The sequence below is a fragment of the Bolinopsis microptera genome, chromosome 4 (assembly GCF_026151205.1).
Source record: "Bolinopsis microptera isolate Bmic1 chromosome 4, MBARI_Bmic_1.0, whole genome shotgun sequence".
NCBI classification, from domain to species: domain Eukaryota; kingdom Metazoa; phylum Ctenophora; class Tentaculata; order Lobata; family Bolinopsidae; genus Bolinopsis; species Bolinopsis microptera.
This window is the reverse complement of record NC_087075.1, coordinates 12,606,244-12,629,793: the sequence shown is the minus strand read 5'-3', so window position 1 is coordinate 12,629,793 and position 23,550 is coordinate 12,606,244. Positions and strand designations below refer to the sequence as shown.

General features: G+C 35.1%; 2 protein-coding genes across 3 annotated transcripts in view; one reads left to right on the top strand and one right to left on the bottom strand.

Moving 5' to 3' along the window:
- Window positions 1-4,607, bottom strand: part of LOC134813715 (furin-like protease kpc-1) — a 28,940-nt gene extending 24,333 nt beyond the window's left edge. For both annotated transcript variants that reach the window (XM_063821573.1, XM_063821574.1), the window contains exons 1-3: window positions 4,463-4,607; window positions 4,218-4,310; window positions 3,791-3,892 (exon numbers count right to left, since the gene is read on the bottom strand). In XM_063821573.1, the coding sequence (XP_063677643.1) occupies window positions 3,791-3,892; window positions 4,218-4,310; window positions 4,463-4,528 (261 nt within the window). In that variant the 5' untranslated portion in view covers window positions 4,529-4,607. The remainder of the gene's footprint in view (window positions 1-3,790; window positions 3,893-4,217; window positions 4,311-4,462) is intronic.
- Window positions 4,608-20,645: 16,038 nt separating this feature from the next.
- On the top strand, window positions 20,646-23,331 carry LOC134813865 (aurora kinase A-like). Its single transcript, XM_063821751.1, has 6 exons — window positions 20,646-21,055; window positions 21,240-21,443; window positions 21,696-21,890; window positions 22,219-22,346; window positions 22,565-22,684; window positions 22,918-23,331. The coding sequence occupies exons 1-6, from the start codon at window positions 20,896-20,898 to the stop codon at window positions 23,071-23,073; spliced, it is 963 nt and encodes a 320-aa protein (XP_063677821.1). The 5' UTR covers window positions 20,646-20,895; the 3' UTR covers window positions 23,074-23,331.
- Window positions 23,332-23,550: the final 219 nt, after the last annotated feature.

The window sequence follows — 23,550 nt, the reverse complement described above, 5'->3', positions numbered from 1 at the left end:
GAGCATGTAATCTCGTCGTAGACCACATAAGGAACAATCATGGGCTTCCCTCGGGATGTGGTTAGAACTTCTAAAAGGTTCGTGCAGGGGGCCGGGGTAAGGATGTCGTCCAGGTTGATGTAAGCTTCAAGGGGTAGAGGTTGGATACTAGATGGGGATAGACTAGGTAGGGATATGGGAATTGGGTTGAAAAGTTCGTAGTATTCCATTGCTATAGTTGTGAAGTGTAGATGGTCGTTCATGATGATGTCTCCTGTCGTCTGTTGAAAGTTATATAGTATCGATAACGAGATATGTCATACAGTACGTATGACATTGCAACATTTGAGATCATGTCAAAAGTTATGGCAGCTCTTGTTGTTATGGACCCCCATCAGCCTGTATCAGATCATATGATGAGATCACATCCTCATGGGACATGAGCCGATCAAATAGAATAGTCAAAGAATATGTGAACTCTAACTAAGCACTGTAAATACATTATTTTTTGCCGCGAATTCGCCGCGATTTTTCGATTTTTTGCCGCGAATATGGCGCGATTTTTGAAATTCCCGCCGCGAATTAGCCGCGAATTAGCCTAGTTTGGCTTGTCGCGGTGCCGCGATTTTTGGCCAAAATAACCGCGAAATCCTTTTGTCCCTGCTAACGAGGGTTTGTTATATTAACAGGTAATAAATATTACTCATACCGTACCAGGTACTACACTTGTATTGTACTACACAAGGTAACTAACGAGGGTTTGCTATATTAACAGGTAATAAATATTACTCATACCGTACCAGGTACTACACTTGTATTGTACTACACAAGGTAACTAACGAGGGTTTGCTATATTAACAGGTAATAAATATTACTCATACCGTACCAGGTACTACACTTGTATTGTACTAGACAAGGTAAGTAACGAGGGTTTGCTATATTAACAGGTAATAAATATTACTCATACCGTACCAGGTACTACACTTGTATTGTACTACACAAGGTAACTAACGAGGGTTTTTTATATTAACAGGTAATAAATATTACTCATACCGTACCAGGTACTACACTTGTATTGTACTACACAAGGTAACTAACGAAGGTTTGCTATATTAACAGGTAATAAATATTACTCATACTGTACCTGGTACTACACTTGTATTGTACTACACAAGGTAACTAACGAGGGTTTGCTATATTAACAGGTAATAAATATTACTCATACCGTACCAGGTACTACACTTGTATTGTACTACACAAGGTAACTAACGAGGGTTTGTTATATTAACAGGTAATAAATATTACTCATACCGTACCAGGTACTACACTTGTATTGTACTACACAAGGTAACTAACGAGGGTTTGCTATATTAACAGGTAATAAATATTACTCATACCGTACCAGGTACTACACTTGTATTGTACTACACAAGGTAACTAACGAGGGTTTGCTATATTAACAGGTAATAAATATCACTCATACCGTACCAGGTACTACACTTGTATTGTACTACACCAGATAGACTTGTATACTTTCTACTTAGACGGCTTGCAAGTAATGTGTGTGTAATGGCCAACATTTCAGGTACAAGTGTAACAACCCTCGACCTGATAAATCCCAATTATTACCGGAACAGTTCTGTAATTTGGCATTCAGAGTAAAATGCAGAATTTTGTTAGTCTCTAGAAAAGTTGTAGTTTTTAATGGAATTTAACTGATCCGGAGATTTAAGTTTCGCTGTAAAATCTGAATTTGATGGTTGAATCGCTGAAACTAGTTAACCGAACATATACCACTTATTTGGCAGAACCCGTGGTATTGAACTACCCGTAACATTTCACCTTATCAGCGCATCTTGATATGTATCATTACAGTAACTCCTCATAATCCCGTGGGAAGTGGTGGAAGATAACAATATTTATATAAACCCTTAATAACCATACAGTAGCCACACGTATCAAACTCTGTTTAAGTGGTTTAGATATATCATTGCAAGAGTTACACGGCTCATGTTTTGATTACTGAATCGGCTAAATGCAAGTTTTGAGCGACAGCCAATTTGGCTTCAGCGGAAACAGTAAATTTAGAATTATCTCGGCTGAAAATTACGTAATATATGTGCTAAAGTAATATGCTTCAGTTCTATAATTCCGAAATTTGTAGTAAGTGGTAAACTGTAATGCTTTTGGACACGAAGGGAAACACACAACATAAGGCTTGTGTAAACTTTCTTGTGATGGTGTCAGGTATAAAACACGCTTAAACCTGAACAAAATCAGAAATATAACATAATCAACCATATTTAATTTAGTCGGTGTTCCCATTAAAAATACCAGCGCAGGCTATAAATAAAACTTGGAAATTTCCCATATATATCAGACGCACGGGTTGCATTTTTCCATAAACAGTGCAGTTAAGCCGGTTAACGCCTAGCAATAACACTTATACCTGTTAAATTGTTCCGGTATTGACGTTAGCTAATTGTGTGATAATGAGTTAGCTAATTGTGAAGCCCAATTAATCGGAGCAGTGGAATATTCCCAGAATTTAAATTGGAGGAAACAATCTATTAAGATATACAAAGAAAAAAAGTCGTGACAAATAATAAATAATAAAGGGCTATTAGGGAGCTTACTGGGTGTTTTTACCTCACAAATTGCGCTGATAAAGTGATAATATGGCAGATTCCGAGAAATAAGATGTTAAAACGTTAAATGACAAATTCACAGTTTATTTAGTTTCAACGAGATAATAGACGTGTCACACGTCTAAGACGTGTATTATCCAATATCTTCAGCAAACATAATTGATATTTAGAGAATCGTACAGTTAGTATTGTAATACAGTAAGTATTGTAAGAGAATTGTAAGTTAATAAGTATAAGTTAACATATCTTATGATGCATACATCTTATTTTTGAATATTAAATCCAATATGACCAGTGGTGCATAAATCACTTTGATACAACCAAAAACATTAATATAATGTATCATACCTAATTTTGACAAAACATTGAAGTTGAAAAAGGTTTGTGATTTTTCACATTGGCAGAGTGGTTTTTGCTAGACCTTCCATATTTATATCTGACAATTAATTGTTTCCCCAGATACAGGGTGGGTCAGAAGCAACTACCCACACGCAACTCACGTAATTCGTATCAGAATTGCTTAAAAATTTCAAAGGATATAGATATGGGTCAAACTTAGATTTCCTGAAAATTTCGTAAAATTTCATCGATTACCATTACAGAGGGTGTGACACGCCACTCCCTCTTTTTCTTTATTGTCACCATAAAGTGAGAACGCTTTGAGTAAGGAACTCCAAAATTTCCAGACACATTTGGTTTGATAATTAAAGTGCGTTCCCAAAAGTTCAAGTTGGTTGTTTACAACTAAACCGAGTTTTGACCAATTTAAGATCTGGCGGATACATGATCCCGACACTTAATCTGTGATTTCTATTTTCTTCACTCAATCAATGGCCTGATTGGTTGGAACCTGCTCATTTGACAGTAACCGAAGCGCTATAACGAAAATTTCTTTGATTGTAAGGAGATTCACAATCAGTATTCACTTAAAGTGATCAGATCGTCATCCCCCATAATGCTTGGTACCGCATAATGAGGCGGAACCAAAATTTTCAGAAAATTTAAGTTTGATCCAGATCTATATTCTCTGAAATTTGTAAGTAATTCTGATACGAATTACGTGAGTTATTAAAGGGTTGTGTGTGGGTAGTTACTTCTGGGCCACCCTGTATATTATGTTCACCATAATAATTCAACCTAATGTAGTCAAGATGTGAACTTACCAATGGGTTTAAGCTCAAACTGCTCTCCACCAAATGTTCTTCTGTCTCAACATCGCGCGTACTACGACCTGTCTTCTCGAACAGAAAGCAGTTCCTTCCAACCTGCAGAATCATATCACAGTTTAAAGTAGAGTAACTTTGACTTCAATTTTAATTTGAAAACTAATTAGTAAGAGTAATTAAAAATGTTGAGAGCTATGTATCCCCATGTATCCCTATATTTAATCCAACATTATTAGATTATGATGTGGATTAATTTGTTAACTGATTTGTTACAGGAACAGTAAGTTTATTAGTCTAACTCATTAAGACTTTAATATAATATCAATACAACAAGCTTACATTTAATATAAAGATAAATGCTGCAATGACTGAATTTTTAAACCTAATTTAAGACCAAACGTTTAATCAGAATAATTTTATGTACCTGTTTTGTCACTGCGTAACCATTATCAAGAGCTAAATTCTTTGCGTCACTGTAGCTTGAACCAAGCTGAAGACAAACAGCTACTTTCTTGCTCTGAAATATAATAAAATAACAAAAATATAACATCAATTAGTTCATTAATTTAAGTAATTTAAAAAGTCCAAGGATTTGATTTAAATGATATAATATCAATGGAAGGTTGTGAGATTTCAAAGCAGATGAATGTGCTTAAGGATTTTACATACCTCTGCTGTATAGAAAAGCAATGAAATCAACAGCAATTTCAAGCTATGAGAGGGGCACCATTCCATATAAATAATTCTGAGTCACTTCTACAGTCTACACAGGACTATAATTGAGCAGAAACTCCACTTGCTTTACTTGACATTTCTTGCTTAGAAGAAATTTGAATTAAACATCATATTATAGCAACAAACCTAAAAGGGCATTACTAAGGTCCACAGTGTCACTTTAAAGAAAACATATTTATATTAAGAAATTGGATACAAATTGTCATCACTATAATTTATAAAACACTACACCAGGGTAGACACCTTAGGAGGGACCGAGAACAGAGAAAATTAACTAGATTTTATGAGCTGTGAGGTTTTGATTATTATAGGAGATAAATCTTGTTGAGTTCAATGAAACTAGATTAGTGCTAAACTAGTGCAATGATGGGATAATTCACAATGTTAGACATGTTTAACATAGAATAAGCTTAAGGGAGAGGATGTCTTTAGTTAACACTAAGACAATGAAATAGGCTGACAAAGCTAAGGTCCAGTTTCCGGTAGTGCACTATGTACATAAAATGTGGCCTGTGGTATCTACCTTGCAAGTTCTGGAGTGAAATAGTAGCCTCACATCACATGCCTTTCGATGGACAACAAAAGATTAGTACATTTACAACAGACAATTAACTTACAATAAATCTTTATAATAAATCTCAATAAACTGTCAAGTGTCACTAGCTTATAGCTAATAGTTTTTATTCATCTCTTTATTCCTCCTGTAACCCAGCATAATACTCTGAGTCTGACAATGGAATAAGCAGCATATGAAATCAGACCAGTCAGGATTATTTGTTGGTATTGCTGACTAGTGACTGCTGAGCGAGGGGTCCCAAGAAGTAATACATGGGCCTTAGTTTGATTTCTGCTAACATCCAAAAAATGTATCTGTATAGGTTAAATGCCACTGATGACAGTTTTCACTGATGACAGTTTTCACTGATGACAGTTTTTGCGCTCAGCCTGTCATTCCGCCGAATCTTTATTTATATGAACATTATAGCCTGGGGTCCCCAGGTAACTAAGGATTGGGGTAGGGTTAGGGTTGGGATCAGATTAAAGGGTTAGGGTTTCGAAGAGTCATTCAGGGCCACCTAGAGAACGTTTTAAAAAGTTACAGTACAGTCAAGTGTAGAGTGATAACTGATAAATCATTATTCGGTTATTTCGGCATTCACTTTTTTGCTTTGTGTCCTGTCTTCTGTTTAGTTTTCTTCCTGATTAAAAATAGCTCCCTTTAAGTGTTTTGTTGCTTGACAGGATAATTCTTGCCACATCTTACAGTTGACAATTTATTACTTTAAAAATCATTCGCTGTAACGTGTAATAATTACCCTTTTAAAGTAAAGTAAAACTAAAGTAAAGTAAAGTAAAATTTATGACATAACATTATCACACATGTCTACAAAATATCATCGCATTATGTGAAAAAATATAAAATTAATATTTCCCCACCAACATTAATTATTAAATTAAAAAATGTATCTAATAACATTATCCCATTTTGAAAACCAAATCAAACTTCCCAGTGGAATAAAGATTTATAAAACGTTTCTTCGCCACATAGGGATGAAACCACAGATAATCACGTTAAGTTCTTCTTTATTACTGACATAACTGGCTCCCTCAATTCTTACTAAAACTTCATTAGATACATTCCAAAAATAGCAATCATTTGTAATACTTTTAGAAATCATATCTTTCTTGAATCCTTCTAACTTAATTTTAAAGCCTTAAACTGTCACAGAGTTTTTGAGGTCAGGAGGGATTTTGTTCCAATATGGAATAACACGCTCCGCTTACTGACATAACTGGCTCCCTCAATTCTTACTAAAACTTCATTAGATACATTCCAAAAATAGCAATCATTTGTAATACTTTTAGAAATCATATCTTTCTTGAATCCTTCTAACTTAATTTTAAAGCCTTAAACTGTCACAGAGTTCTTGAGGTCAGGAGGGATTTTGTTCCAATATGGAATAACACGCTCCGGGGGCAATTACTTCTGGATATTCTTGATTTTAGTTAAACTTCTACTACATCTGTTGCTTGAAACAAGATTAAGACCGGATCTGCTAACATTTAACATCCCCGATCCATACACCTCAACAGAACTCCTCTGCAGATACGCGACGGTCAAGTCGAGCTTCATTTCATTTCATATCACGATCACCATATCATATCATTTCGGAACATGTTCATGAGAATTAAATTATTTTATTTGCACTTGTTTCTCTTTCAACAAAGATGTGACGAAGTTAAATTTTTATAATTTTTAAATTTTTATTTTAAGAACACTCTTGCACATTATTTATTTATGTATTTCTATTATATTGATGTATAGTCAAGACGTGAGTGTTAGGGCTCTCATTGACAAATTTATGTTTAATCCTGTTTAATCCTCTTTAATCGGTCAAACCACTTATTCCTTTAAAAGCTTCTATGAGGTCCCCGCGTATTCGCCGCTCTGCCAGCGTTGTCAAATTGAGGATTTCCAGTTTACGGCTGTAAGGTAGAGTACCCACCTCATCAATCAAATGGGTAAACCGCCTCTGGACGCTCTCCAGCTCCAAAACAGTCCCCCAACTTCCATGAGCCGCAGGCGGATTCCACAATTGGACAAAATACTCAAAATGAGGTCTTATCTTATTAAAGCTTTATATATCGCAATCATGACAACATTTTCTCTAATAACTAAATTCCTTACAATCCAACAGATAATACGATTTGCCTTAGAGATACACGCTTTGATCGATTCGTTACAAAGCAGGAAGCTGTGGGTAATAACCTTGACCATTGTTAATGGTCTGGCCCGGCGCGCGCTACTTCGTAACACTTGCCGTCGGGCATTTCGAGAAGAAAGCGGCGCGCGCTACTTCGAAGAAATTTAGACGAGTAACATCTGTCAAGTAATAACCTTGGAGGACTTCGCCGCTTCGACGCGCCGCGCAAACTAGCATTCTTGCACTTCAGTTAAACAAAAATTCAGTTAAACAAAAAATCAATTTTATGCCATTTATTACAGAGTAAACAAGTTTACAATAAATCAATTTGATATTTAAAGGAATCCTAATTCAATGTGTAGTATGGTTGTCACTCTTTAAATAGATTAGATATGGGTTGACGGGGCAAAGGAGTGTTCGTGCTGTTCGCTATTGCTCACACCAAACGGCAACCTAGTAAAATTTTTGTATGGACACCGGTCTCCATCACGATACAAAATTAGGATTGTAGAATTTATTGTATAACTTTTAGTGCAGTGGAGGAAGCGGTGTGGTGCATTAATAGAGTGACAGCCTACTGATTTAGAGTTGTTTTTACGTGAGCATAATGGGTATATTTTTGGACCTAAAGGCTTTACTATGGCAACTTTAAAATTGGTTCTTTTAATCATTTATTAAATATCACTTAAAAAATATATAAATCTGGAATCTGTTCACACTGTGAACCAGTCCTATAAAAAAAACCTCTTAAATCAAATATTTAAAACGTCTCAATAATGGAAATAGTCATACAATTAAGAAATTTACCAAATTCTTAATATCTACCTTAAGAGAAAAATACTTACCTAAGTCAATGTCTACCTGTAATACACTAAATATTAGGTTAAATACATCGGTGGTGGAGTCAGCACACATTTACCAAAATCAAAAATTTTTTAATAGGAGGAACCTGTGGGCCGAGAAGTGAGAACACTGGATTACATTTGTTGAAGGGGATTGTTTTCAAATGACAGCTGCATTATGTCATAATCGCTTGAAGTCCATGCTGAATCATTATAAGCATGTTGCAGCTTTAGAAGTGCCCTTTTCAGGCGACTTTTAGCAAGGCTAATCTTGTAGGAGTAGTCAAAAAGCTTAAGTTTAGGTGCAATTGTGCTCCAGATTTTTGTGGATCTTGATATGAAGTCATTAGATGGGAGTTGTGAAATGAGAGTGGTTTCCTTTCTAGAAGATGGCTGATAATGCTGTTGCAGTGATGCTGGGCATCTTAATTTCAGTATTTTAAAAACTTCCATAAAAGTGTGATATGTATATAAATTTTTGAAAGCCAGGATGTTTTGTTGCTTGAAAAGTGGTTTACAGTGCTCTAGTTGGAAGAATGTATGGTCAAGTGCCTGGCTGTCAAACTCTCTTGTTCTTGCACATGTTAGGAACTTGTTTAGGTATGCCTCTTTATCACCAAAGAGGACCCGTACGCAGTGCTTCTGAGACAACCAGATACTTGCTGTCCTAAAGAGTGCTGCATCACCCCAAACTGAGATACAATATGTAAGGTGGGATTCAAATAGTGTGTGGTATAGGTCTTTATGGAGTTCCTTCGGTACAGAGTCCCTAATTCTATTTAAGGTGGCAGAGGCATAGTTTAACTTTCGTTTAAGTGCTGTTATATGAGGCCCCCAGGAAAGCTGTTCATCAATAACAACTCCAAGAAACTTTGTTGCTTTGGTTTTTTTAATCGGAAAGCCATCAATATGGAGTTGAAGCGAATCTGGAAATTCTACTGGGTTACTAGCCTTTGGTTTAAAATGCATATAACAGCACTTTGACTTGTTGATGTGTAGTTTGTTAAGGATCATATACTTTTTTATACAGCTTAGCAATTTGTTGCCTTTCTCATAAGCTTCTTCTACAGTTTTGCCATTAATAAAAATGTTGGTGTCGTCGGCAAATAGTATGAAAGTTCCTAAATCTGAGGAATTGGAAATATCATTTATGTATAGAAGAAAAAGGAGCGGTCCCAAAACAGAGCCTTGTGGAACTCCATATTTAATGATGAGGTTTTCGGATTTTTCATTGAGGACTTCTGTGTACTGTGTTCTATTTGATAAGTAGCTTTTAATGAGACAGTTTGCATTGCCTCTTATTCCATACCTATCTAGTTTTGTTAGGAGTGTACTATGATCGATTGTATCAAATGCTTTACTCAAATCTATAAATATTCCTAGAACATGGTTTCGTTTTTTTATGCTCTCTTCAATAATCCTAACAGAGTAGTTAACAGCATGGCTAGTAGAATGGGACTTGCGGAAGCCAAATTGGTTTTCATCAAGGATATTTTGTGACAAAGCGAAACTATAGATACGGCTGTATATCACCTTTTCAAATATCTTACCAAATATGGGCAGAGTAGAGACAGGTCTGTAGTTTCCTACATCCTCTTCGTTTCCTTTCTTAAATATAGGAGTAACTTTCCCAACTTTCAATACATCGGGAAATACCCCGCTCATCATCAGTTTGTTGAAATGTTGGGCTAAAACAGGGCAGATTAGATGAGCTGACTTTTTGATCACACGGATTGGGATATCACTAGATTTGCCATTTTCCAACTTGGAAATTATTTCCATGAGCTCAGTATGTGAACAGTCAGTTAGAAATATAGAGTTGTTGTTGGATGGCAGGAGGTAGTCTTCAAATGTTGAAAATTCAGAAGCCTGTATAGGCAGGTCAGCTATTGATTCATTTAGAGTGGAGGCAATGGAGTTAAAGTATTTGTTGAACTCGTTTGCAATAACCCTTCTATCTGTTATTTTTCTGTTGTCGATTATAAATGAGGGTTTGATACTCTTTTTACACTTCCCTCTGAGTTCATTAATGATTTGCCATGTCTTCTTACGGTCGTGCTTATTTTCTATGATTTGGTTGCAAGAGTAAGTATTTTTTGCAGTGTTAATTACAGATTTGAGGATCCTTCGGTATACCTTGAAGGTTTGCTCGAGATCCTGGTTTCCATCAGGGTTTGCCTTAGTTTTAGATGTAATCCAGGCATCTTTTAATTCATGTTTTTTTTCAACGGCTGATGAAATACTATCTGTTATCCAGGGGTTATTGATAGGATTCCGTTTAGTAGTTTTTGGCTTTACAAGTTTGCATGTTGAATCAAGTACATGATCAAATAATTTAGTAAAATCCGAGAATTCATGAGAAGTGTGGAGCTTTGAGAGGTCAGTGTTCAGTAGGGTTAGGAATTTATTAAGGTTGGCATTGCTGAAGTCGTAGTACTGGACATGTTTTTCACTTTTTGGACCAACCTCGAATTCGATGTCAGTGAATTCAAATGTTGGAGCATGGTCACCAATTCTATCTGTTATACAACCTGAGAGAACACAGTTACCAGGGTCATTTGTGAGGATGTTGTCAATACAAGATGGTTTGCAATTTGGTCTCTCATGTGTAGGTATCGAAATAACAGGAGCGAAACCATTTCTAAATAAGCATTCTTCAAAAAGAGTATAGTTGCCATGACCAGCGTCACCATTCACTTTAAGAAGGTCAACATTAAAGTCCCCCATTATACGTACACCAGATTTAGGGAGGAGTTTACATATGTGATCAAATGACATAAGGAAATTATGAATGTCACCATTTGGAGGGCGATAGATGACCCCTGAGATGAGTGTGAGCTTGCTGGATGATTGAGTGATCCTAACAAAGATTGATTCAATATCAGGCGTGCAGTAGCCAAGATTTTCTATGACTTCTGCATTAAGGTGATTTGCTACATAGAGGGCAACACCAGTCCCTTTCAGCTTGTTTTCCTGAGTGACCTGATAAAAACTGTTGTATTGCGGTATTCTGTATAGTTCTTTAAGAGGTTCATCTGTGTTTGTTTCAGCGATACCAATTACAGAGAAATTTAGTTCAATTCGTTTGAGTTCAACGTTAAGACAATCGAAGTTGGTTTTGTTACCATCTAAGTTGACAAAGTAGGATGTGAATTTTGAGTGTGTGGATGAAAGGTTACATGAGTTTTGAAGCTCCTTGACTACCCTATTAAGATCAGCTGTGGAGTAGCTCTGACATTGGTCTAGAACATTCGAAATTTTTTGAATAGTTTCGTCATCACATCCACCTTCATCATCGTAGAATTTATCACCACCATCACTAATCATCCCAGAGAAGGGGTTGTAGCGTGGTATCACGTTCAGTGAACAAACCTTACATACCCATAGACCATTGGTGGTGCAGAAACCTGCTACTTTAAAACATTTAGTATGAATAGCTGTCCGACAGGCTTCACATTCTAGTAGGGGCTGCCCAATGTTGATGGGCCTTGAGCATGGCTTCGCATCGAAGCATCGTCGTCGATCGTCGTCGATCGATGTCAATCCGTCGAGATCGTTGCTCTGCGAAGCAAAGCAACGATCTCAACGGATTGACATCGTTAATCAAGTAATTAATTATTTGGTGAGGTCTCCCTGTTTCAATGGTAAGTATTTAAGGTTAAAGTGCACAAATTAGTACTTTAACTTTTTATATTATCACAATTAATTATTTTAATACCAAAAACTAATTCTAATCTTAAAGCATAAAAGTTGTATATTATTATGCGCGGCGCGCGGTTAAGTTTTAAAATTACACAAAATTATAAAAAATTGCATGTGGGTTTTTATTTGATATCTTTAAAAAACATCTTTTAAAATTGTTTAATTTGTAAAACATCGATCTTAAGTAAGTAAGTAAGTAAGTAAAGATTATGACATAACATCATCTTACCTGGGGAACCCAGGCTATTATTTTGATAATGATTTGGCGGAATGACAGGCTTATCACCGCGCAGTAAAACATCATCACAAGTGTCTACAAAATATCATTGCACTAAATAAAAAAATTTAAATAAGTAAAAGTAAAAGTAAAAGTAAAAATTATGACAGAACATCATCATTCATCAGTAATGTCTTCAAAATATCATTGCACTACATGGAAAAATATACAGTAACTATTCCTCATCAAATTTAAAAGTTATACTTTATCAAATATCAATCACGAATAACAAGGACATTAAACAATTTAATTTATTCATACATAAGGATGAAACCAAAGATAATCATTGTGTTTTTCCTTATTACTGACATAACTAGTACCTCTAATTTTTGTTAAAACTTCTTTCGAAACATTCCAAAAATGCAGAAGGTCATTTACATGTTAGATGTTAGATAAACATCCCATGACGTGTTTATTTACACAAAATGCAAAAGTAACAATCTTGGGGGTGACAGAAGAACTTCGCTGAGACTGTGCAGCCACCACAGTAAACTCAGTCATATGGTTTAGGATTGTCGAGGAAGGAACCTGCCAAAAAATTTTAATCGTGTGTGGCCTGGGAACCTCTTTCAGTCCACCTACTATAAGGGATACACATTTTTTACATCAACTGTCTTTTTCTTTAAAAAGGCAATAGATGTATAGAAGTGGAAGGATTTGAGAATGGGTATAGTGGGTAGGTAGCTTTTTCGTGTCACGTGAGTCATGAATCGTGTCACAAAGGAAAACATGCATTACCCTCCGCATACGTTATTTTAATGCATATTCTCTGCGCGCAGAGCAGTTATGGTGTAGTCGCCATGGTTACCCTCCGCATACGTTTGCACGATTTGACGATTGATCGAATTACACTTTCGATTGCGCGGCGCCAATTGATTTGTTTGTTTGTTTGTTTGTTTATAGAACCCGTCCCCAATCTCGTATCGGAAAATGACTAAACTCAGGTCTGAGTGTGAATACGGGCGGTACCTGCAAGAGTGTTCATTAAGCATTTAGAGTTCTGTAAAACTGCAGTTACAATTGTGCTAGAGTATTTTTAGTATATACGATTGGTATCAGATATATATATCCCTACATGCTTCCAAAATTTGTAAAGCCGTAGTACATACATATCACATTACACCGGAGCCTACACAGTGCAATCTCCTCCAGTCGATCTGCGCCGCATATGTTTATATAAGCGCGCGGCGCAGACTGCAGACTGGATGAAACCACACTCTGCAAGTTTGATCCAGTGCAATGCTACATGTACGTACTACGGCTTCATCTCCAACTTTCTGCACAATGTACTGGAATGTTTTGAAGGAAAAGAAAAAACAAAAAAAAAGTGATACATATAAATAAAATCAGCGATTTAATGTTACTGTTAGCCTTAGGAGGGTAACTTTAATTCCCTGGTTTCTAAAATCAGCTATTAAAAAAAAATAATAAAGTATGTAACGTCGATACCAAACCGATTATTGAGCGATAATAACTGAGTAGTTGATTCCTGGGTTGCGGAGTCATTCAGATGTTCCAGTTTTCGAATGTGGTTCTTGTTCAGTTCTTGACCAGAAGTGTCTAATGAAGTAAGTCAGACAAGCAAACTCTTCCTTAAATGCTGATATAAGTCGTCTCAATCCCAGAAATTATGAATGATGACCCAGTGTAAAAGTGCAGAAATCGGCCGAAAATAACAAAGACTAAAAACAGTTAAAAAGTGACAGGATTCAAACACAAGGAAAATTAATAACTTAGAGCGTGATAAGGAATATCTCCAAACGGAGTTTTCTGAGAGGGTGAGAGGTTCTTTAATAAGAGCTAAAGATTAAATGAGAGTTGAGACCCACTAAAGGTACTAAATTAACCGGACTGCTAGCAAGGAATCGAGAGTGGGAATAAAAATAAAAGCGGAATAAATTTTAAGATAATGAAACAGAAACTGAAAGCTAAAATATATACCGTTCTAGAATGCCTCCGCAAACTATTGCTCCTTTGTAATGTGCACGTGTTAGTAAGTGTAGTAAAAAGATAAAAATAATAAAGCTATAAAAATGAGCCAATTGATTTAGATAACAAGCGATTTCCCGGATGTGTTAAGTAGCTCACGCTTTTCTTCACTTGATCATTGATCATGATGCGGAACAACGTACTAACTTCTCGTTTTGTTGTGAGTGCTTGATTTGTTATACGAAATGGACCATAAATGTTATTATGAGTTGCATTACCTACTACGGATTTCACGACTTTTAACTGCATATCACCACACAGGCGCAGGCGCTACGGTGTCCGGTCATTTAGCTTTTTAAATTTGACTAATTGACAATGGCAACCCCTCCATTTTCTGTTCCGTAGCGCCCCAAGAATGGTGAATAAAGAACCATTATTTAATATTTTGACCAACATGAAACTATCGTTAATTTTAATTTTAAATTTTAAAAGGCATAGCAATCACTACGGTTGATGGAAATCTAGCGTCCGCTAACCGGCGCAATTCTTGTTTAAGGAATAAATATTTGAATTTTGATCTTTATTACAGATTATACACATAGTACAGTCAAATCCGTCTTTTTGTCGGACAAAATTCGCAACAAAGCGATTTTAACGGGATATGGTCGGGACAGGTCCCAGGATTCATTCCAGAGAGTTCCCAAAATCCTCGACTTCAGGAAAATCCACAATTACCACTTTTTTACCACCTTTTTACCACTTTGGTTTTCCGCAAATAAGTCACGTTCTGAATATCCTAGAAGATTCTAGTTTAAAGCATTGTGTTAAGAAAACAAAGAAGAACAACTTTTTCTTTAACAACTTTTTCAAAAATAAATTATTTATTTAATTAATTAAATAATTAATAAATTTTAAAATATTTCAAAAATACATTTTCATAAAAAATGTTCACAATTACATTCCACGAATATTGAACTAATTTTTATGAAAATTTTGAAAATTTTCACTTACAATATTTTGAACTTGTAAAATTTACGAAATTTGAGAAGAAAAACCACTATTTACCACTTTTTACCACATTGAATCTCCGCTAATAAAACGACTTCTGAATATCGTAGAAGGTTCTAGATTGAACTAATGTGTTCAAAATATAAAGAGAACAACGTTTTATCTGACAACCTTTGGATTAGATAATTAATTAATTAGTTAATTCGATTATTAAACAAATATCCAAAAATTATAAAAATTATTTTTGATCAAAATATTTTAAAATTACATATCACGAATAATTAACAAATTTCCATTAAATTAATCGGGAAATCGAAGTAGTACTTTATATAACCATATATATTAGATAAGAGTCTAACTTATGAGTCCTCAGCTGGCACATTGCTGCAATTGTCCTGACATTTGAGGCAGGTTGATCCACAATGTATTCCTGCTTTTCTGCATGAACAAGCATTGCCACAACCTGACTTTAAACATTTGCAACTGATTTTTTGAATGAGCTTTTTCGGAGCTGTACTCATAAGAGTGGTCACTGGTACATGTGTCCCATTGTTCATCTTCCATCCCCAGCTTATCGGATCTAGGTCATTCTCATCCCACGCCTGCAGCTGATGATAAACACGATAAGAATGTTGTTCAGCTGCCCCAGATGTTGGCGGGAGCTGTTCGCACTTGATGTCTGCTGTTGAAGATTGCGACTTCTGTTCAAGAACTGAAAGTCTAGCTTCATCTAGTGATCTCGATTTTTATGAAATCAGCTATTCTTAACCAATACAATGTTTTAATTTACCAGGCAAATGAGGAGTTAGTTTCGGTGAATAGCTTTAAGAGGGCGAATGATCGACAATGTAAATTTGCATGGAATGAAATATGGAAAGGGTTGCTGTCCTCAGGTACTATTTAAACTATTTATCTTTTAAGTAAGTGCACTAACTTTTAAACTATGCCCAGCAAATTTGAAACGGATACGTACAGTCCTATTCTTTATCCTGACGCCTCTCATACCTTGTATAAATAAAGAAATCAACGCACCACAGGTTGGATCAACAACCCCTGGTCACTGAACGAAATTAAACGGCAGTACAACGGCATGACTGATTCAGCTCTGAGTGACGTCTTGTGTGTATTATTGCAGACAGTGACCATAGACCAGTTCCAAAGATTCATATCTAGCCTAGCGGTTAGAGCATCCGCCTTCTGCGCAGAGGTTCAGGGTTCGAATCCCAGTGTCACCTAGTCTAGGGAGTAGCTAAGGATCCATTGGATCTAAGGGATCTCAACGGTCGACTCAACCGAATGATAGGAAACTTAATTGAGGTTTAAATGAAGCGGGGCACCTGTTAAAAGTTCAAGCAACTAGGATACCCCTTCAGTGCATACTGTAAACATAGTGCTATTAACTATTATATCGGCCAATGAAGAGGAGTTCGTTGTAACTGATCGTTCTGAATAGCCGATCCTTACCAACTCCGTGGATCCGACTGGTGGTGTCTGATCCAGTGAAAGCGTGGCACAGAAATCGTGCAGAAAGCCCAATTACGGTATCCTAGCACCCTGTCACGTGATAAGCGATTAGGTAATCATCGATAACCCAATCAATTTCGCTAACGAGATAAACAAATTGCTTGATAACTTCGTCATTTTCAATCCGTTTCGCACATCGTTTTGCAAATGTTTTGATTTGCAGAGAGGCAGTTCTGTGGTCTAATCCAGTTGATGTTTCTGTAATTGGTGATGATACTGATTTGCTTGTCATTTTACTGCACATGACAAAACACTTTGGATTTTACCACCAACTGTTTCTCACCACCAAAAGCTACATCTATGACATTGAGAAAATTCAAAGTACGCTCTCCACTGACATCAAACTTAAAAGTAAAACGGTAAAAACATAATATTACTATTATTGTATAATAGTTAACAGCTACTTACATAGAATCTGCACGCGTACAGTATCAGGCACACGATGTGTTCTTCTTTTGTCAAAATATTAACTATTTCGCGTGTGATTTTAGTCCTCGATTTTTAGCAGATTCAACTTTTTTACGAAGAGAAGTCAACATAAAGTAAAGTAAAGCTGAAGCTTACTCTTCCAAACAAACCAGTTTAACAATCTAGTTAAGCACAACACTAAGTCGAAAGATATGATGTGTAAATATTTATAAGCTATAATAGTATCGTACAAATTTGGATATTTTACCGTTTATTCCATTTATCTGAATTTTTAAATCTGTTATCTAATCTATGTGACGGTGTATGTTCTGTTATTCAAGTAAATTCATTTTACGTCACGGCAAATATTTTTGATAAAAAGTATATTTTGAAATTTTTAAAAATTTAATTATTATTTAATTAATAAATCAATTAATTATCTAATCCAAAGGTTGTCAGATAAAAAGTTGTTCTCTTTTATATTTTGAACACATTGGTTCAATCTAGAACTTTCTACGACATTCAGAAGTCGTTTTATTAGCGGAGATTCAATGTGGTAAAAAGTGATAAATAGTGGTTATTCTTTACGAATTTCGAAAATTTTACAAGTCCAAAATATTGAAAGTGAAAACTTTTATAAAAATTAGTTCATTGCACGTGGAATGTAATTGTGAACATTTTTTATGAAAATATATTTTTGAAATATTTGAAATTTTATAAATTATTTAATTTATTAATTAAATAATTTATTTTTGAAAAAGTTGTTTACGGAAAAGTTGTTCTTCTTTGTTTTCTAAACACAATGCTTTAAACTAGAATCTTCTAGGATATTCAGAACGTGACTTATTTGCAGAAAACCAAAGTGGTAAAAAGGTGGTAAAAAAGTGGTAATTGTGGATTTTCCTGAAGTCGAGGATTTTGGGAACTCTCTGGAATGATTCCTGGGACCTGTCCCGACCATATCCCGTTAAAAACGCTTTGTTGCGAATTTTGTCCGACAAAGGCTTAAATTAGGACGGATTTGACTGTACTAACATCATAGATAACCATAAATGCCGCACGTCGGCTGTTTGCCTCAATTTGGATTAATGATTACATAGGAGTGTAATCTAAATCATATCGATTTACGATTTACATTATGTAAGGACTTGACTCAAGCAATTGTAATCTCATCGCTTGACTACTGCGATGCGCTTTACTATGGTTGTAGTCAAGCCTCAATTACGCAGCTGCAGAACATTCAGAACTGAGCATACCGTCTAGTTTTTGGATTAAAGAAGAGAGACTCAGTCGAGGAGAAGCTCAAATCCCTTCATTGGCTCAAGGTGAAGGAGAGGATTGAGTTTAAGTTATGCTTACTGATTTTCAAAGCAGTCAATGGTGTTGCTCCTGCATATCTGTGTGATCTAGTAACATTTGTTAGTTCGAGTAGCAGAAGAACTTCCTCCTTTCACCTACCCGTTGGATCTACAAGATCGCACCCAAGAGCGTTTCAGACTGTTGCTCCGAAAATCTGGAACCAACTACCAATTGAAATTAAGACTTGTTCCGATGTTGATCTGTTCAAAACATTATTAAAAACTCACCTGTTTAAGAAAAGTTATGGCATGAGCGATTAATTGACAATATAACTTTATGTTATTTGCTTAAACTGTTTAGGATGCAACCTAATGTCATGATCTTTTTGAACTTATTAGCAATTAGACTGTTAGCTCGCTTCACAAGCATGTCATCTTCGTTCCAAACTTTTTATGTCCTATGCATACACTCCTTGATAGTATCTTTGTTTCACACAATAGAGCATAAGTTTTGTGGTTTATCCACTGGGCTTAGAGTTTGTGTTTAAGCTACCAAATTTTATTATTATTATTATTTATTATTTCAGATGTAGATTAGAATTATAATTAGAATTAAATTTACACAGCAATACAATAAGGATACAAATATTTTAAAGAAGCTTTAAACTGCTGTGCAGGGCATTCAAGTCAGTCAAGAACTGCAGAATACCCTACTAGATAGTTTTTATTTTGGCTTTGATGACGAAATTGTAAAGGATGTACAACTATCAGTATTTCAACTATCATTATTTTATCATGAGATTAATAAACAGCAAACTACTCCAACATTTGATGTACAAATTCTGTGTAAAAACCTAATCAGCGACAGCCAACCTCCTTACAATTTAAAATTTTATTTTTCCACTGTGTTAAGCTCACGGTTTCTAAATTTATGCCCTTCACGAAAAGATAATACAAGAACCAGCTATGAGATTTTTGGGCCTTGATTACTCAATCAATTCTCCCTTAATGCTATTTTATTTAGCCTGTTCATGGTATGATTTTGCAAGAAAACAACGATTTTTAAAACTCTCTAGCAGAAACCGGATGTTAATTAAGCTGACTAAAGATGTCAAGTGCATCTCGTTTCGTTGATGAGATGCACTATTTATTCAAAATAGAATTATTACGAAAGTGATTGCTGTTCCCCTGAGGTTTATAATTTCCTTACAGTAATATCGTTTTTTTTTACAGGTGATGTCTTTGAAAAGGAATGAGAGTAAATCAGAATCCTTTAGGCAGAAACCATCAGTCGAGGAAAATACTTATTTTGTTCACATGCCACTAACCTTGCAAGACAAATATGACATTGCCTGCAGCACCTCTAGAGACCAAGCTTTTATTCAGGAGTTCTTATACATCTATTTGATTGTGAAATATACTGGAAAAGTTCCCAGTGTTATGTATGAAGAATGGAAAGCATCACTTCTCAATTTGAAAATTGCAGTCGAAGTTAGTTCACAAGAAGAAAACCAGGACAGTTCTCGGGGTAGTGTAGATGGGATGGCTCATTGCAAGATTTATGCAGCAGAGAACAAGCATCCTGCACACAACAATCAAGATTATTTTACTCCCCAAGTGACTAGTGATGGTCATGTTCTTTTTCCCTTGTGCACAAGTCTTGGCAATCTATCTCCAAACAGCAAGAAGACAAAACTACTTTTTACAGGAATTCACAAGCAAGATGAAAACGTTGTTAATATCATTGATAGTTTTGTCAATGGTAGGAATATGAACAACTTGTTACGAAATCCTGTCGAATTTAAAGTTTATGTTGACATAAAGTTGGTCAATCCTTTGAATGTTTATTGCTCATTTTCAAAGACAACCAAAGATGACTTGATAAAAGTCATGGTCACCAACACTATTCAGATGCCAGTTATCATCAATCAAATTCAAATTTTTCCCAACAAAACAGGGATTGACTCAGACATGGACCAGGATTGCGTTATAAGACAGGTCACAAAGATGAAACTCCCTAAGATGATAGCTCCTCTTGAGCAGTTTGTTTTCATCTATAAGTACCTTCCTGGTAATACATGGTATACAAAGTTTTGCTCTCAGATCATATGGACTGCTGAACCGATCAAGTCTCGCGGGCAGTCTATAATGACATATTATGAGCTGCCAACTCACCAACCTGAATGAATTTGATTATTATAAAATTAGCCAACTTATGATTATGACCATTTTTTGAGACAATTTTGTATTTTTAATACTTTAATTAGAACTTTTGAAAGAGTTCATATTTTCCAAGTTATATCGTTACTTCATTTATGGACCAATGTGAACTGATTTTAATTGTTGTAAAATTGCTACATTGTTGTAGATTTAGTGTTGAATATTGAGGTAATTGATGTCAAGATGATAATATTATGTTAACTGTAAATAATGTTATGATGCAAGAAATTTGTGTGAAATGCAGTTTTTCACAGTATAAAAATCCCTTGATATATTTTTACTATTTCAGTAAATATTAAAACCAGGCTCTTCGAAATCCATTCCCAATGAATAGAAATATTTAAATCATAAAGGTTATATAGATACCCAATGTTAGAACGTTTATAGCTACAAATTCTCTCTAACCAACTATCCATTACATCTAATGAATCTCTCTTGACAGCTGTTTCCAACCATGGATACAGACAGCACGACAGCTGGAGCAAAAGCTGTGTCTGACAGCCATCCAGACAGTTTCAGAGAGTTTGACAAAGAAAATGCAGAACGCAGTGGAACAAACAAAGAAAATACCAAAAAGAAGAAACAAGCCTGGACAATTGATGACTTTGAAATAGGTTGGTTTCGAACTTCATCATTATTATAAGCTATTATCTTCTTGAACAATATTAAATTGATAATAGTAAATTAAGAAATATGTTTAAAACCAATAATTTATACTTAACGTTCGGTAATATCATTTAACAGATTAGCAATATTTCATAATAGATTTTTTTAAATGTACATGTTTATTCTTTGCAGGTAAACCACTAGGTAAAGGGAAGTTTGGCAAAGTGTACCTTGCCCGTGAGAAAAAGAGTCGGTTTGTCGTTGCCATCAAATGTCTCGATAAGGTGGATCTGGAGAGAAACGAGGTGATGCATCAGTTAAAACGGGAGTTGGAGATTCAGTGTAGACTCAGACATCCTAATATCATCCGATTGTATGGTTACTTTCACGATGCTGGTAAGTCAAACTAGTAAATCCCTTTTAATACTTTTGATTATAACCTGAAATATTGCCACTAAACTCATTTCTGTGGTGAAAATAGTTTACATTTTTCCTATTTTGTGGAAGAAATTTGTGTGCTTGTAATATTGCTCCAGTTTTGAGCAGGTGCCTGGTACTTCTTACTTCACCGGGTGTATTTTCCTACAATTTATCCCATAATTTTCCGAGACAAATTCTTATGATTTTTAAAATTCAATAATTTTTCAGCGAAAATATACATAGTGTTAGAATATGCGAGGGAAGGTGACATTTATCGTCATCTGAAGAAAATGGAACGGTTTGACGACAAGACTGCCGCAACTCTGGTAAAACAGCTGGCCAACGCCCTAGATTACATTCACAAACACAACGTTCTCCACCGAGACATCAAACCTGAGAACATACTACTCGGCACTGAGCCAGGTAGCTATACTTGTTAAGTTGAAAACTCTTGGTTACACATTTTACAGGGCAGCTTTCCTTTTTATTCTTAATTTTCCTCTGAGTATAACAGTCGTGTCCAAAATCAATCACAGTCGAAACTTATCACTGACAACAAAATATTATGTAGAAACCTAACTTCTAGAATGTAGATGGGTTACTATAAGCTATAACTGGGCAGAATGTGCGAACTTGGTGTCATCCTTTTGATAAATTTGCTGTAAAACTATGATTTTATTTGGGACTATATTTCGACTGGCAATATTTATGAAGACAAATTAATTAAATCAAAACAGAACACACCCTCCAGGTTCCAACGAGAACTTGCTGCTGAAGCTCGGAGACTTTGGTTGGTCAATCCATTCTCCCGACTCAAGAAGGACTACACTTTGTGGAACTGTTGATTACTTGCCTCCTGAGATGATAGACAATGTTCAGGTTAGAATGAGTTAGAAATTATAACTATACTGTATATATAATACATTGTTCAGGTTAGAATGAGTTAGAAATTATAACTATACTGTATATAATACATTGTTCAGGTTAGAATGATCAGAGATTATAACTACACTGTATATACAATGATTTTAGAATATTTTGAGAATACATAGATAATTTTTTCTGTTCAAATCAGAATTATAATCTCCGTTTTTCAGTACGATGAGAATGTTGATATTTGGTGTCTTGGTATTCTGACTTACGAGTTCTTGGTGGGAAAACCACCGTTTGAGTTGAAAACAACAGCTGAAACTATGTCTCACATTAAACATTGCAAGGTGATTTAAATGATGCAGAGGTTTCAGTTAGAAGATTTAATACATATAAACACATAGTGCAAGTGGTAAAATCATCCCAACTTAAATGAGGTATAATTTTGGAATTGGGACGCTTCAAAAACTCTCATTTAATGAAAAATAGCAAAATTATCAAAAACTAAGAACTTTTGAGATGTACCAACACCAGAGGTTAATTTTTGAAAATAAAACCGACTAACAGACTATTGTTTCAGTACTCAATTCCAGAATACGTAAACCCTGAAGCAGCCGAGCTAATTTCAAAGATTCTCGTATCAAATGCTAAACTGAGACCCTCGTTAAACGATATCATGAATCATCCATGGATTGTGAATAATGCGCAAGAGAAACTGAACTTTTTGAGGAGTTGAACGTCGAAACATTGAGTAACGTTTTTAGGATATATTCATTGATAGTATTTTGACTAAGCATCTCGAGTCTCGACTTAATTCTTTTTAATGTTTTATGGTCTGTTATAATGACTGTATAAATTTGTTAGAATCGGGTTCCTGGTGGGCTTCATTTTATTTGGTGACTTTTTTTGAGTTGTGAGTTCCTACGTTGGTTTTGGTGTAATTTAAGTGTTTGTATTCCATACGTCATAGTCATTTATAGTTTGTTTGAACGATAAATCTTATATTATGACATAATCTTATGACATTTTGAATATAAAAATGTAAATAATGATGGAATATATAGATTTAATAGTTTCGAGTTTTTTGACATTATGAATATAATAATATTCTAATATAATTAAATATTATATCAAATTTATTATTATATTATTTATAATATTCTATTGTTAAATCATACACTATGTTTACATTGTTCTATGATTGTAGAATTAT

What these genes read in the sequence shown, in the direction of transcription:
- LOC134813865 (XM_063821751.1), top strand. Translation starts at nt 20,896, where the DNA reads ATGGATACAGACAGCACGACAGCTGGAGCAAAAGCTGTGTCTGACAGC. An exon ending in AATTGATGACTTTGAAATAG is followed by an intron (nt 21,056 to 21,239) that starts GTTGGTTTCGAA and finishes TATTCTTTGCAG; the next exon opens with GTAAACCACTAGGTAAAGGG. An exon ending in TGGTTACTTTCACGATGCTG is followed by an intron (nt 21,444 to 21,695) that starts GTAAGTCAAACT and finishes ATAATTTTTCAG; the next exon opens with CGAAAATATACATAGTGTTA.